At 35.6% G+C, this 14,709-nt stretch overlaps 2 protein-coding genes across 2 annotated transcripts; both read right to left on the reverse strand.

The window, feature by feature from the left end:
* Positions 1-471: 471 nt before the first annotated feature.
* Positions 472-3,784, reverse strand: LOC104819606 (cyclase-associated protein 1). Its single transcript, XM_010549751.2, has 10 exons — positions 3,346-3,784; positions 3,035-3,203; positions 2,845-2,909; positions 2,285-2,591; positions 2,049-2,196; positions 1,854-1,963; positions 1,666-1,721; positions 1,525-1,581; positions 1,225-1,368; positions 472-908 (listed from the first exon to the last, which is right to left on the reverse strand). Exons 1-10 carry the CDS (start codon positions 3,637-3,639, stop codon positions 822-824), a joined length of 1,437 nt encoding a protein of 478 aa, XP_010548053.1. The 5' UTR covers positions 3,640-3,784; the 3' UTR covers positions 472-821.
* An 888-nt stretch (positions 3,785-4,672) lies between these two features.
* On the reverse strand, positions 4,673-8,875 carry LOC104819607 (probable LRR receptor-like serine/threonine-protein kinase At2g16250). Its single transcript, XM_010549752.2, has 4 exons — positions 6,409-8,875; positions 6,176-6,301; positions 6,055-6,077; positions 4,673-5,467 (listed from the first exon to the last, which is right to left on the reverse strand). The coding sequence occupies exons 1-4, from the start codon at positions 8,415-8,417 to the stop codon at positions 4,857-4,859; spliced, it is 2,769 nt and encodes a 922-aa protein (XP_010548054.1). The 5' UTR covers positions 8,418-8,875; the 3' UTR covers positions 4,673-4,856.
* Between the last annotated feature and the right edge of the window lie 5,834 nt (positions 8,876-14,709).

The raw sequence follows: 14,709 nt of genomic DNA on the forward strand, positions 1-14,709 counted from the left end.
TTTGGTTTTTTTTTTTTTTTTTTTTTTTGTGATTATGTGATCCTAGCAGGTTTGTTTTTCTTTTTCTTTTTCAAATTTTTTTTATATTGGGTTGGGATTCGATTTTTTTAGTTTTAAGAAATCGCACACATTCAATTTTTATTCAAATTGTTGTTATACTAACGTGCTTCAATTAGTAATGTTTATCTCCTGGCTTTTGTAAGAGTCCTTGTTTTTCTGTCGGAAACAAAATAACAATATACTCTATATTTATGCGATGCAAGAAAGATTTGCGATGTATAAATGCTATGCCTCCTTTTGAGTTTTGAGTACCTCGACGCGTCGACAGTTTTTTTTAGGAAGCAATTCAAGCCAGGAGTGGACATTTTTATCCGACACCCGAAATCCGGATTTCGGGTACGCTCTTCGTGTTCAGCGTGAAGCTTTTTTTTATAGAGAGACAGATTCACAAACTGGCAAATGCCGAAGATATGTTACCAACTATTGTTATATCGTAATTGTTCATTACAATAATTAAAAAAAATTAATTACCCAAAAAAATGTTCCATAAAATTTCAAAGAAGAAAGTAAATATAACACAAACCAAACAAAACCTCTTTCTTTCGATCATATCACGACATCACACACAACACAACACAAAAAACACCTCCAAACCAAACCAATGAACAGAAGAACAAACCACATCTTTTAGAACCAGCCAGAGCCAGAGAAGAGAGTTCGAAAAATCTGGTGGAAGATCGCAAAATAATAATGGCCCGAACGATATACGACATCGTTATAAGTAAAAATCAACATACCCCCGAGTGTTGGAGAGATTCTGTTTACGCGCCCGAGTGAGAGACGGGGGTCGTCTCGAACCTACCTTCCTTGAACACATGATTGTATTGTTGCGGCAATGCGTGTTCCACCTACACAAAGTTGCAAGGAAAAATGCCAGTGAGGACACTTCAACGAACATTCCCTATAGGTACTGTCTGAATCTTCCTTCCCAATCAGTTCAACCAACAACATATGCTCGTACTATGCTCAATGTATCAACATCTGACATGAATCGATGACAGAAACTGGAGCGAAGCACGCAATATTTCAGTTCACAACCATAAATCATTGATCTCGTCTGCCATTAATGTTAAAGCAAACTAACAGTAAGGCGATGTTCAGGAAATTCAGTAGCATAAACAGTAACAGAAGGCGGAAACTAAAAGGTTGATAAATTATACATACCCAATCTCCGTCAGGGACAGCTCCGGGCACCATTACATTGATCTCACTAGATTTGGCTGTTGTTATAGCAGCCCCTAACGCATCTTTGCCTAAGTATAACTGACAACCGGTTGTGTTGTCCACTGAAATTGTGGGAGCCGAACCCTGAATTCACCAGAAGTTTAAAGGTAGAGGAAATTTGAAGCAAGCGTCAGTACCCTCACACCATTAATGTTCCAGGCAAGCTGATGCCCATACAACTAGAGAGAGAGAGAAAGGGAAATACACATACGCAAGCCTTGAGAATAAGAGAGCACAAACCTGACATTGAACTTCAACGTTGTTGCAATTCACAATCTCAAATGCAGCAACAACATCCTATACAACAACATTAGACTCTGACATGAGCATTCTCGAAGTACAGGAGGAAACTTTATCCTCAAAAGCCTTTCCTACACTCACCGTAAAAACAATCCCCATCTTGGTGCATTTGTCAATAGTAATATTGTTCACTTTTCCTACATACCATTGAAACAACAAACAGGGTCTCAGAGATTTATGTACAAAATCTGTAAATACTTCGAGTAGATATACAACTTTTGGTATATTATTCAAAGTTTGTCCCACATACTAAGCGTGGGCAGAGTTACCTTGTATCTGCAAGACAGAATCTTTGCACCCAAATACATAGACCGATTGTCTGGCATCACACTCATCGATAACCAGGTCCTTCTTACCTATTTGGTTCTCAACAGCCCACCTACACGAAAACCATATGATAGCAGATTACAACGTTTGTCTGGCAGGTAGCAGCATAGAGTTCAATGTTGGTCAAGAATACCCACTTGCGACCCATTTGAAGTTCCAATTTTGGAGGCCCAGTTTTCGAAAAGGCTGGTGAGCGGGTGCGACTTTCCTTCTCAGCAACACCAACAACACCAGATCTGTCAGCACGGTTCTTCGTCTTCATATCATCAGTCACTTTTCGAAGACCTGGGAATCAAGAAAGACAACAAGGCTAGTTGAATATAACCTTCCAACTTGACACCAGTAATCTAAGGCATACAGTAACACAACCCACCTGACGTGACACCCCCTGAACTAATCTGCTGGAATACAGCACTCATCCCTTGCTTCTCATTCGACGATGATGAAGGCTTAGAAGATTCCGAACTGAATAGAGATGCTGACGGTGCAGGTGGAGGAGCAGGAGGGCCAGGTGGAGGAGCCTTTGCAGGGGCAGCAGCAGGCTTTCCAGTAGCACTCCATACAGGGCCCAAGGGGTAATGACTCTTAACATAATCCCTTAAACCAGGTAAGTAAAGTTCTTTTAAAGCTTTAGCCCATTCAACGTGATTTGCGTCTTTGGTACGGTACTCCACAAGAACCTGAGAAAGAACATAGAAATCGGGTTCAACAATGCATCCATCTGAACGTAGACAAGTTACACAAACAACAGAATGTGCAGAGCCAGCAACGAAACAGTAAATTGAAGCAGTGGCGATCATCAGAATGAGTAACCGGGATCGGTAACTAGAACCCTCATTTTCTTTCATTCCCTAATAGAACCTACTTATAATTTATCGATCTGCTTATATCCATCTAACAAGAAAAGAAAGCACCGTGAATATCACGAAGCACCTTGTTGTTGTAAAACTCAGCCATCTGCCAACTTTCTTCCACATGGGCGATAGGCATGCTCATACCTGCAGAAGAAGAAAAACAAGAAAAAAAAAAGGGACAAAAACAGCTGAATCCCACGAATTTATGTATAATAATCTGAAATGAACATTACTTGTAAATCGAATTCCAACATAATGGATCAGTTTACCACAGTCTTTTCCAGTGAAAGCAATCCATGCCAATGCCGTGAGACTATCACAAGCAGCCTTCAAGTGGTTGAAGGAATCTGAACGCTTCCCTTCTGTCATGGCGTTAGCTTTCATTATCACCTCATTCAATGGCTTAAGAAACTCTGCCAAACCGGCGAGATCAGGCTTCTGTTCAATCGGAAGAAGAGAATCCACGGTGAAATCAAATCACCATCCAATCCACAACACAATAACGAGTCAACAACACTATTAAACCCATCTTCCAGGATACAAATCCATTCCGATACAAACAGAACAAACCCGAACACACCTGAGTTTGCTTGATTCGGACAAGAAGCTCCTTCTGAGCAGAAAAGGCCTCGGCGACGATCTTACTCCCATCAAGCACCTGTCCTCCGATCTTCTCAGCCGCGCTCAAAATCCTAACGACGCGCTCTGAGATAAGATCCTCGAATGCCAGAATCGACGGATCCGAAGACGCGACATCAGCGACGGCATCTCCACCTCCGGAGAGAGAAACTCCACCTCCTCCTCCCGCATTCCTCGACACCACCTCGAGCCTCGTCACCGCGGCTTCAAGCCGCTTGATCAGATCCTCCGCCATTTCCGATTTCGAGTAACAGAATCTAAATCCCCCACCAGATCTGGATTGAGATCGTTTCGAATGGCAGGTTCTTGTGTTTTCCTCTCTTTTTCTTCTTCTTTTTTGTTTATGAGAGAAGAGAGAGAGACTGAGGCGACAGGTGTGGTCGGATTTGCGCGGGGGTGTGGGAGAGTAAACACGTGGCATCAGTACGGATGAAATCTGTCTGCGTTTGGACAACAAATCCATCGCCTGGTCTCAAATGTGGGCCTATAAGGTTTGACACCAGCCCAACTTCATTCAAAGCTCATACGTTTTGGGCCCAGGCCCAATAGCCCAAATTTAAATTGTTTAATTGGTCATATGAAATTCGAAAGAAAAAAAAAAGCTTAGCCTAACCATGTTTATTTATGCTTTCTTTACAAGTGTGAATCTTTACATGCAGTGGAGAAATAACGACAACATTTTAGCTAATCACTTTGATATACTTTATCACAATTTTTACTTGTACGATTAATATAATTGACAAATCATATCAGCAAAAACATAATTATATTTGATTGGTTTTGTTGATACTTTGGTAGGACGGGCAAAGAATTCAGTTGGGTTTATTCAGTTACATTTAATTCGGATTTAGTTATTATAAATTTTAAATTTTTATAACTAAACGGTTATTTGATTTTAATCGATTCAGTTTGGTTGTGGCTCTATTCGATTCGGTTATAAAAATAAATGAACCAAATTTCGAAGCATTGTTTACAAAAAATATCAAAGATTTTCACTCTAGGTATATATCACAATTACAAAACTACATAAAACAAGTTTTTTAAATATACCGTATATTGTGTATTATTCGCTAATATATAGTTAGTCAAACGATTAGATTCGGTTATTCAGTTACGATTCGAGTTCAGTTTCTTCGATTACGATTAATTCGAATTCGAATTTATTTTGGATATAAAAAATTTATAACTAAACAATTATTTGATTTTAATCGATTCGATTCAGCTTATAATTCGGTTGGATTCATTTGAATTTTTAAATACCCAAACTGTTGGTCTAAATAGGATATGCAGATGGTGTTCGAAATATTTAATAAAAAGTTTTTTTTATTACAACAAACAATAAAAACCAAAAAGCAAAGGGACCTCCTCCTGTTGTTATTATCAACACAAAAAGAATCGATGAACTCAAAAAAAAAAAAAAAAAAAAAAAAAAAAAACTTGTGTCTCAATGTTCTATACATCTTCAATGTAAGAAGGTTCCGGAAAAATCTCATTCGAATGTCTTCTCCTCGACGACGAATTATCGTTCGGTCCACTCCCCTGTGATCCCGATTTCTTCAATCCTCCTCCGAAGCTCGTCGTCCCTCCTTCCCCTCTACTGCTCTGAACCGCCGTTGTTGCATCCGACGAGCTCTGCCTCCAGCTCCCGAATATGGCGGGGGTCCACGACCCTCTCGACGAGTTCGCTCGCAACCGTGAAGAGCCCGAGTGATCTTCCCTCACGACCCGCAACGGGTTCTCGAGAGCTTTCTGGATGTGTCTCATCAATGGCCGCCTCGAGGGTTTAGGGTTTAGGCACGATTTCGCTATGATCGCCATTGCCCATACCTCTTCGAGCAAGTCGTCGTCCACCATCAGAGACGGGTCCAGGATCTTGTTCACGAGCTCTTTCTCGTTCATGCTGATGTAAGGTAACGTCTCCTCCAAGAATTCCCTCGTGTGGGCGTCGTTTTCCGGCGAGCTTATGCCGAGCTTTCCGGTGACTAACTCCATTAACACCTTCCCGAAGCAGTATACGTCGTTAGAGCATGTCGCAGTGGCCGCAACTGAACCAGAACCTGTACCTATATATATATATATATATATCGCAGAGGAAGAGAAGAATGAATTCAGATACCAAAGTTATGGTCTTCCGAGGAAATTCGATTCTACCCATGATTTTTTTAGGAAGCAATTCAAGCCAGGAGTGGACATTTTTATCCGACACCCGAAATCCGGATTTCGGGTACTTGTTTCATTCGGGTCGGGTACCCGGAGAAAACGAGACTATGGTGGGTTCGACCAGAACAGAAATCCAGAAGACGGGTTCGGGTTGGGTTCCGTTATTTCTTGACGGATTCTCGGATATCCGAGTATTTAGAAAATTACTAAAATATCCATAATCATATTTTATATAAAATTATCTATACACTCCTAAGTCAACATAAGTCAACACAATTTCATAACTCTTTATGAGTTCGGTCATTCGGTTTCGGTTTCGGTTTCGGTCTCGCGGATACCCAAATCTCACGAGACTTAGATTAAGATAATAATACCTCTAGAAAACCCGCGAGACCAAAACCGAGACGGAGTATCTCAAAATTCCGGGTACCCGATCCACGTCTACCCATAACATGAAAGGCCAAGAAATGTATGGTTTAAGCATAAATACCTGAAGACCCGGGATCAGAAGATCTGCAGAAACGACGAAAAAAAAAAGACGAGAAAACGTTAACGAAACATGCCGGAACGTGCGGCAGGAATCAGTGCAATGACCCGTGATAAGCACTTACTGCGGTAACCGGAGAAAACGAGAAATCCCGCTCGGCTGGGCATCGCCTTGAGCGCAGGCCTCGCTCAGGCTTCCGAGCCTCACCTCGAATTTATCGTCGAGAAGTATGCTGCTTGCTTGTACATCCCTTTTTCCAACATTCAGCATATCAATGCAAAGTTCTTAAATCGTTTATACTCAATCCATTTATATATCGGAATCAAGAAAAAGAAATCTAGGGTTCTTGGAAAGTACCTATGAACTAGAGGGGGTGAGCATTCATGATGCAAATACGAAAGCCCCTCGGCCGTGCCAAGAGCGATTTTCAACCTCGTTATCCAGTCCAAAGACTGCAACCCATCATCGTGGTCGTCGGATTTTCGGTACAAGGAACTCGTCAAATCCCGGTTCCTCATATGCTTGTAAACCAAGAACTTTTGGCTTTCATTCTCTAAGCAGTAGCCCAAAAGCGGAACCAGCCTCTGATGCCACCCGGCCGTTTTACTGAAGAACTCCAGTTCCGATATGTATCCTTCGTGTTTACTTTCCCGCAGATCGATCCTTTTTACCACGATGGGTATTCTATTTTCCAAGAATCCATGGAAAAAATCGCCCGAGTGGCCACGTTTGATCAGATTTGCTTCTTTGAAATCCTCTGTAGCCTGAACAAGCTGATCATATGTATACGCATTTCCGAGGGACGAAAGATCGAGTGCCCTCCCTCCTCCTGCACGAGGTTGTGGAGCGTCCTCGGCCGCAGGACTAGGCCCGACACCGTTTCCTCTTTGGGTCGGTCCGCCTCTTTTACGTATGCATATAGCTACAAGAATTGGCAAGACCAAGAAGATCAGAATAAGACCGACTCCTCCTGCCACCGCACACAGTATAACTACAGTTCTGCGGCTTAACCCCGACGAAGATTTCTCGGCCGGAGATTCTGTGGAATTAGGGCTTCCGAAATCATCAAAGACTAACCCCCGAGCGGTATAGAACGACGCACATTCCGATAACATCTTTTGCGCTTTCTCGACTCGGAGGCAGTTGCCGCTAAGAGATGCGTTTGTGTTAAGCACATAGTCTGGAACCCTACCTTCGAAATAGTTCTGGGAGAGGTCCATGGTTTTGAACCGTCGAAGTACAGGTGTGAGACCTCCGTAAAACGCGTTTTGAGATATGTCGAGCTCGGTATCTGCTGCAAGATTTGGATCTAAGCTCGAATTTGGTAGCATACCTGTGAAATTGTTCCTAGAAAGGTCAAGAACCCGTAACTCGGGCAACGACCAATACGTTTCGGGTATATGACCGGTGAAAGCGTTGATCCTCAAAGCTAAAATGTGCAACCGGCTATCGGCATCGAACAGATTGGCTGGTAAATTCCCACTCAGAAGGTTACCACTAAACACCATTTTCTGCAGATTCCTCATTCTTCTCAGATCCTCAGGCATTGATCCAGACAATGCATTGAAACTGAGATCAAGCTCCACTAGATTGGTAAGGTTGCCGAGCTGTGGAGGGATCGAATTCGAGAAACTATTGTTGGAGAAGTTCAAATAGACGAGCTTCGAAAGCATCCCTACTTCTGGGGGGATCGACCCCGTAAGATAATTCGAAGAAACGTCGAGATGTGATAGATTCTGCAGAGAACCGAACAATAGAGGAAGAAGGCCAGTAAGTGAATTCCTAGAAAGATCAAGCTCTGAAAGATCCGTCAACTGCCCCAAACTGATGGGAACTGAACCAGTGAGCCTATTACCAGACAGATTCAAAGCCATCAACCTTGTCAGATTACCAAGACTGGCTGGAATAAGACCTGTTACAGAACAAGAACTGAGATCCAACACCTGCAATGTCCTAAGCCTAATGCCAAACCAATCAGGGATTGGCCCTAGAAGGGAAACCCTCGATGCGTTGAAAGAGACCAACTGGGTCAGATTAAGGAGAGGATCGACGGCGAATTTCGGGTTTTGCTTCCCAGTTCTTGTCCTCTTGAATCCAGAAACGTTGATCCCGACAACACTTCCGTTATTATTACAGCGTATCCCTTTCCACACTGTACAAGGATCTCCCTTGATGGGCCAATCCTTGCTCCTTAACCCTAGAGAAGACCTGAGACTAAGTAGGGCAACTCGGTCGCTGAATTTGGTCGGCGACTCGGTCTGAGTTTGCGCAACCACACACTCCAACAGTACCAAACACAACAACGACGACAACTTGAAATCCAATACGGTTCTTAAATTCACCATTGTGTATCTAACTCGATCCATCTTCCTTCACCAACCCTCTTTACACATCGTCGAACACCTAAAGAATTACGCAGAATTTCTCCGAAATCTCTGGGAATTAAACGAATTTCTCAGGATTCAACCAATACCCAGTACGAAAAACCCCTCCTTTCTATCTCTGGAGACAAGAACGACGACCATTCAACTACTTTTTCCCACGTTTCTGGATCCAAAAACAGCAATTACTTACAGAGACATTAAAAGACACCTCCCGTCTCCTCTCTCTCTCTCTAAATCTTCAGCTTCATGAGTTGACGAGGAAAGTAGAGAGAAATCGATGAATCGTTATAATCGAACAAAAGGGACGACAATACAGCAAGAACATAGACATCGAGTGATTCAAATCTTTAGAGAGAGAAGATCGGGATGGTCAAGAAACAACTGCAGGTTGTCACTCTCCTTGTTTATGCGAAAATTTTAAAATTAAAAACCATAATACTTCATGTAATTGTAAAAAAAAAAGTGTTTCTCCTCATAATGTTAATTTAAAAAAAAAAAAAAACAGAAAGTGACAATAGCCAGCCACGAGCCGGCTTCCTTATTTTTCATTATTATTTGTCCTTATTTATCTCTCTGTCTTTTATTTTCGTATCCATAATTAATGTTTTGCATTTGTCATTGCGTTTTTATATGGAATGAGATCTTCTAATACTATATATATCAAATTTTAATTGTACACCTTATTTTTTAAGCAACTGGAATCCATTATCATTTCTCTTTTTTTTTATTCGCATATCAACAAAAATATATATGTACTTTCCTGATTCTCTTGAAAATATAATTGAACCAAAATATCGGTGAATTTTTGTATTATCAAAAAACTATTAATTTAATTTAGAAAACAAAAAACACTTTATTTTGTCGATAATACGGATTTTTTTCCCTCGAACCATGAAAGTGTGGTTACCAAAAAGATTGCACGTTTGATTGTTTTCCTCGTTATGAATTTAATGTGAAAAAATAGAATATGGCAAATTAATATCACTATAGTAAACCTTTAAAAAAATATCACTATAGTAAATAGTTATCTTATTTTGTATTTAATCTAACAGCCGCTAATGACGTGATATCAAGGAATAAAATTGTATTTGATTTTTTTATATGTAGTATCAATAAAATCCGAAGTTCGAAACCAGTCTGAATCTGTCCGAAAAAAATTAAATGTTTGGATCTAATAATATAGGTCCGATAAATAAATGGACGGGCCGATCGGGCCTGAAAAAATACATACCCGAATTGAGTTCGGCCTGAAACTCGTCTGACTCGCTCATTTAGCCTAAAAAATATTAGATAATTATATTTCTACTTTCACTCGAGATCTCAAATCACACAACATTAAATTAAGGGTTTAGACCTAATAATATAGCTCTGAACAATAAATAGACAGGCCGATCCGATCAAAAAAATCTAGACCCGAACTAATTTCGGCCCAAACTTGACTCAGTCTGCCCATTTTATACCTCTGTTAGGAAATATGATAACTCGAATAATATAAGGAAAGGTATAAATGGAAGATATATCTAAAATTTAAATTTATTTCCCGAATTATAAAGTCAAACAAATCTTTGTGCAATAATAATTATCAAGGCAAACATTTATGTGAACTCGACAATTAAGTTACACCAAACTTTATATATATATATATATATAAGAAATTGAAATTATATGAGAAGTAACATCAAAACGAGCCGAAAGGATTATTATTATTATTATTATTATTATTATTATTATTATTATTATTATTATTATTATTATTATTATTATTATTATTATTATTATTATTATTATTATTATTATTATTATTATTATTATTATTATTATTATTATTATTATTATTATTATTATTATTATAATACATAGAGTTGACTTCAAAGAGGATTAGTTTGATTTGCGTGTGTGTAAAAATTGACAAAAGTGGGTTTATGCGGGTCTTACACGGTATGTCCAAGGATTTATGTTCAACGATTATACGAATTAAACATCAATCACAATTACAATCCATGACTAACAATAATTCAATATATATATATAATAACAGTGCAGTAATATATGTATTATGTATATATACAAATTTTATGAAAGGGGCAATAATTTTGTAAATACGATTTTATAAACAAATTTTATTTTTACGGGGTATTTAACATTTTGATCTATAATTTTACAAAAAAATTATTAAAAAAAATGAATTTTTTAATTAGTTATAGGGATTTTGTGACCCTATCCAATATAAGGTGGGTCTGTACGTATGTATACATATGTATGTATAGCGAAATATTTTTAGTGGGAGCAATAGTAATATATCTATAATTTCATATGATAAATTTAATTTTATTAGGGGTCATTTATCAATATTATTAAAAAAATTATAAAATTTAGGAAGACATTAATTTTTTAAACTAAATATGGGTACATATGACCCCATTATTATGTATTAAGTAGGGCAAAGTATTTATGTATAGATATATGTATATATGTATGTATGTATGTATGTATGTATAGAACACGTGTAAACTACTTAGTAATATGCAAGCTAACAACAAGTTTTAATAACAATAAATACAGTTGTTACAATGGCTAACAGGTCTATAATCTATATATTGACGTGGTATATATGTATATGTATATATACGAAGTACATTACACAATCTTCGTGGACTTAGTGTTATATAGACTCGAAAATATATTCATCCTATATATAGATTGACATAAATTTATTTTATCACTTCCATATTTATAAAGAATTGGAGTTAAATTTTCTCTTGTATATTCGAAACGAAATACAGTGTTTTTAAAATAATAAAAAAAATACGAGAAAGAAATACAAAGTGGATATAACTCAATAAACGCTTTACTCGTTTACAATAAGACTTTGTTTATATACAAATAATTGTTTAAGTTAGATTCAAACTTCAATAACCTATGATTTTTTTTTGTTTATTTTCTTTTGATAATCCGGAAATTCGTTAAACCTTTGGTCCAACTACATCTCCCAGAAAACCGGATAAATTCGAGTGAATATCCCTACACACGTTTGGATTTGTAGTGTAATATTATATGTTTAGGATAAAATATATACGTTGTATATTATAAAAATATTTCTCCTAATTTATATCATAATATATATATATATATACACACAGAGATCTATATCATATTATAAAAAAATGACGTAAATTGTAACATTTTACTAACAACATTTTCACAGTTAATTTGTAGCAAAAATATATTTCAATTGGACCGAAATCGTGACGAAACCTTAGTTGAATATAGCCAACAAAATTTTCATTGCAAAATTTCTTTAAAAAAATAAAGTTTGTTGTTAATTTCCAATGAATATTTCGTTACCAATAGAAATGGATTCTCAATCGTTGATAGGGTTTAAATTAATAAAATATAAATATCAAGTATCGTATTAATTGCTACCGGTGAATCCTAAACATTTGTGTAAGTTATGTTTTTACCGAAATTAACAATTGTTAAAATGTTATTTGTGAAAAAAAACAATTGAACTCGTAATCGAGTTTGAATTCGGATATCCAATTAACACGTGGTTTGTTAGAATCTCATGTATTACCAAAGAATTTCCGTAGCCATCTTACCACTAAAGAGCAATAATTACGTTACGTACCATTAAAATTAAACTATGGGATAAGGATAAAAATCGTTAGTCCAACATTTAGAGGTATAAATACATATAAATGATTTTTCACATTTGAAAGAGCCGACAAGATCACTTTAACGAAGAAAAGTCAAACATTAGGACGGTCAACACCTCTTTCAGATCTGAATTTCTGTGGCCCTCTCTTCTCCTGCAACAGTAGCCAATCAAAAACCATTGGAAAATTAAAAAAATATTTTAAAAACTATAAGTAAAAGAGAGAATAAATATTTAAATTAAATCTATATTAAATAATTTATTTCTGGGGGGAGAGTAAAAGTATTGATGGGTAAATCAGCACGAATATAATATTTAATTCGGAAATATTTTATTGTTTTCGTACCGTCCCGTCCTATTGTACGCGGATACGGAAAATTCAATAGTGGGGACATTTTCATATGAAATTAAATATTTAATATTATATAGTTGCCCATAACTTCTTTGATCCAACTTCCAAAGGCTATATATATAGAGAGAGAGAGATATATAGAGAAAGAGAGAGTCATATATTTCCGTTCTAAATAATGATATCATCATAAATAATTTTAAAAAAAATATTTAATAATTTTAAAAATATATACAATATAAAATAAAATTTATACTGTTTCAGAAATATATTATAATAAAAAATAATACAAAAAAATATGTATATATATGTCATTATAAGTGTATATATGTATATATGTGTGTCTCTCCTTATTTAGGAATGGACATTCACATGAGTTTCTCCGACCATTTGGAAAATGTAATTAATTTAACAATGTCAAAATCACAATATTGAGATTGAGATCCATTAGATTTTGGTATATTTTTATATTAATTTTTAAAGAGTTTGTGTATTTTTCTATAATTTTTCTATTTTTAAAAATATATATAATCAATTTAATTTTATATGATCATTTTAATTAAATTTTTAAATAAAATTTTAAATAATATATATAGGTTAAAATGAAAATGGAAAGTTTGGAAAAAGATAAAATAATATATAATTTAATATTTCATTTGGTATAATTTTTAAAATAAAATAATTGAATTTGAAAACAAAAAAAAAATCAAAGTATTAAAACGAAAAAGGAAATTAAAAAAATAAAGAACTAAATATGTTTAAATAAAATCTAAATTAAAGTAATAACCATTCAGTATATATCATATCATCGTCGCTCGAAGTATTAGGTGTTGGAGGGAACTTTGGTTTGGTATCTCACTCACAACACAAACCGCATACATGTAATGTATATATGCGGTCGTTTCTTTTTGTAGCGAAACAAATCATAATTATGTTATATATATATATATATAGCCTTTTTATTTTTATATTTAGGTTTTCACAATCTAATTTGGTAACTAAATTTAGTTTACAAAATATAAAAATTAAGACCTAACCCTTAAACCACCAGAAATTAAATATTTAGTCTATAAAACTTCATTACTTTTTTTCATAAAACATCATATTTATTTATATAAAAACTAAAGTTTGTTTCTTCTAATTTCCTAATTGATAAACCCATAGCTCATAACGGACTCTACATATCTTTAAAACATAAAAAAAATGTTTTTATCTGAAGTGCTGCCTTTTACAATTACTGAAAGGATATTAGTTTTGTAAGGAAAAAAATGTATTTTTTTTTGCTAAATTTTATAAGAAAATAGATTAATTTGGAACAAGGATATAAAGAGCCATTACTTCAATTTTGTGTTATCATTTTCCCGACTTTATATTGTTCTGTTTTTCTGTAGAGAAAATGGAAGTCATTGTGGCCACTGTCTTTATAACAGCAGTAAAGTGGAAAAAGATACAAATAATTTAGAAATAAAACTATAAATAATTTTGAAATAAATTGTGTTATATGGACCAATTGGATTTGTATATTGTGTGCTTGTCTACCGACATCAATAAAAGCCACGTGTCATCACCATGCATGAATTATCTCAGTTGATTTATAACACTCATTAAATTAATATTAAAAGATTTATACTTTTATTATATAATATACTATAGACGCATATGATTAGATCTAACACTTGCATGATTATGACATGATGATTTTTTGACCGCGTGTCATGAGTAGTTCCACCTAAAAAATGCATCAGTGCTGTTCATTTTTAAAAAATTTTATTTAAAAAACTCGTCTCCTTGTTTTATTTTTTCCATGTCGCATTTATCAACTCGCAAATGTTAAAAAATTAGATGATTTTTTAAAAGTATATTCTCCAACAAAATATGATTAGTGTGAATAAAAAATAACTATCGGGACATGATTAATTAATAATTATATGTTTCCTTAATAGCCAATTTGTAAGAAGTTACATTAATGGTATTTGATAAAACGAGGAAAAAAGGATATCACGTAGTTACATAACCTAATTAAGCATTAAACTATAATTAATTTAGACTTTTTGACAGTTATCAACTCAATAGATGGACTGACTATAGAACGAATCTAGAACCTTCACTAATAATTGCACATAAAGGCAGCCCTTCTTATTTATTTAATTTAATTAATTATGTTATATAATCAAACATAATTATAGCAAAATGCAACCATGTGGACAAGTGACTGGCCTTTGCCAAATGCGTTGTACCCATAATGGCATAATCCTCAAGGGGCGCTTTAA

Source organism: Tarenaya hassleriana, unplaced genomic scaffold (assembly GCF_000463585.1).
Source record: "Tarenaya hassleriana unplaced genomic scaffold, ASM46358v1 Cleome3, whole genome shotgun sequence".
Lineage (NCBI taxonomy): Eukaryota > Viridiplantae > Streptophyta > Magnoliopsida > Brassicales > Cleomaceae > Tarenaya > Tarenaya hassleriana.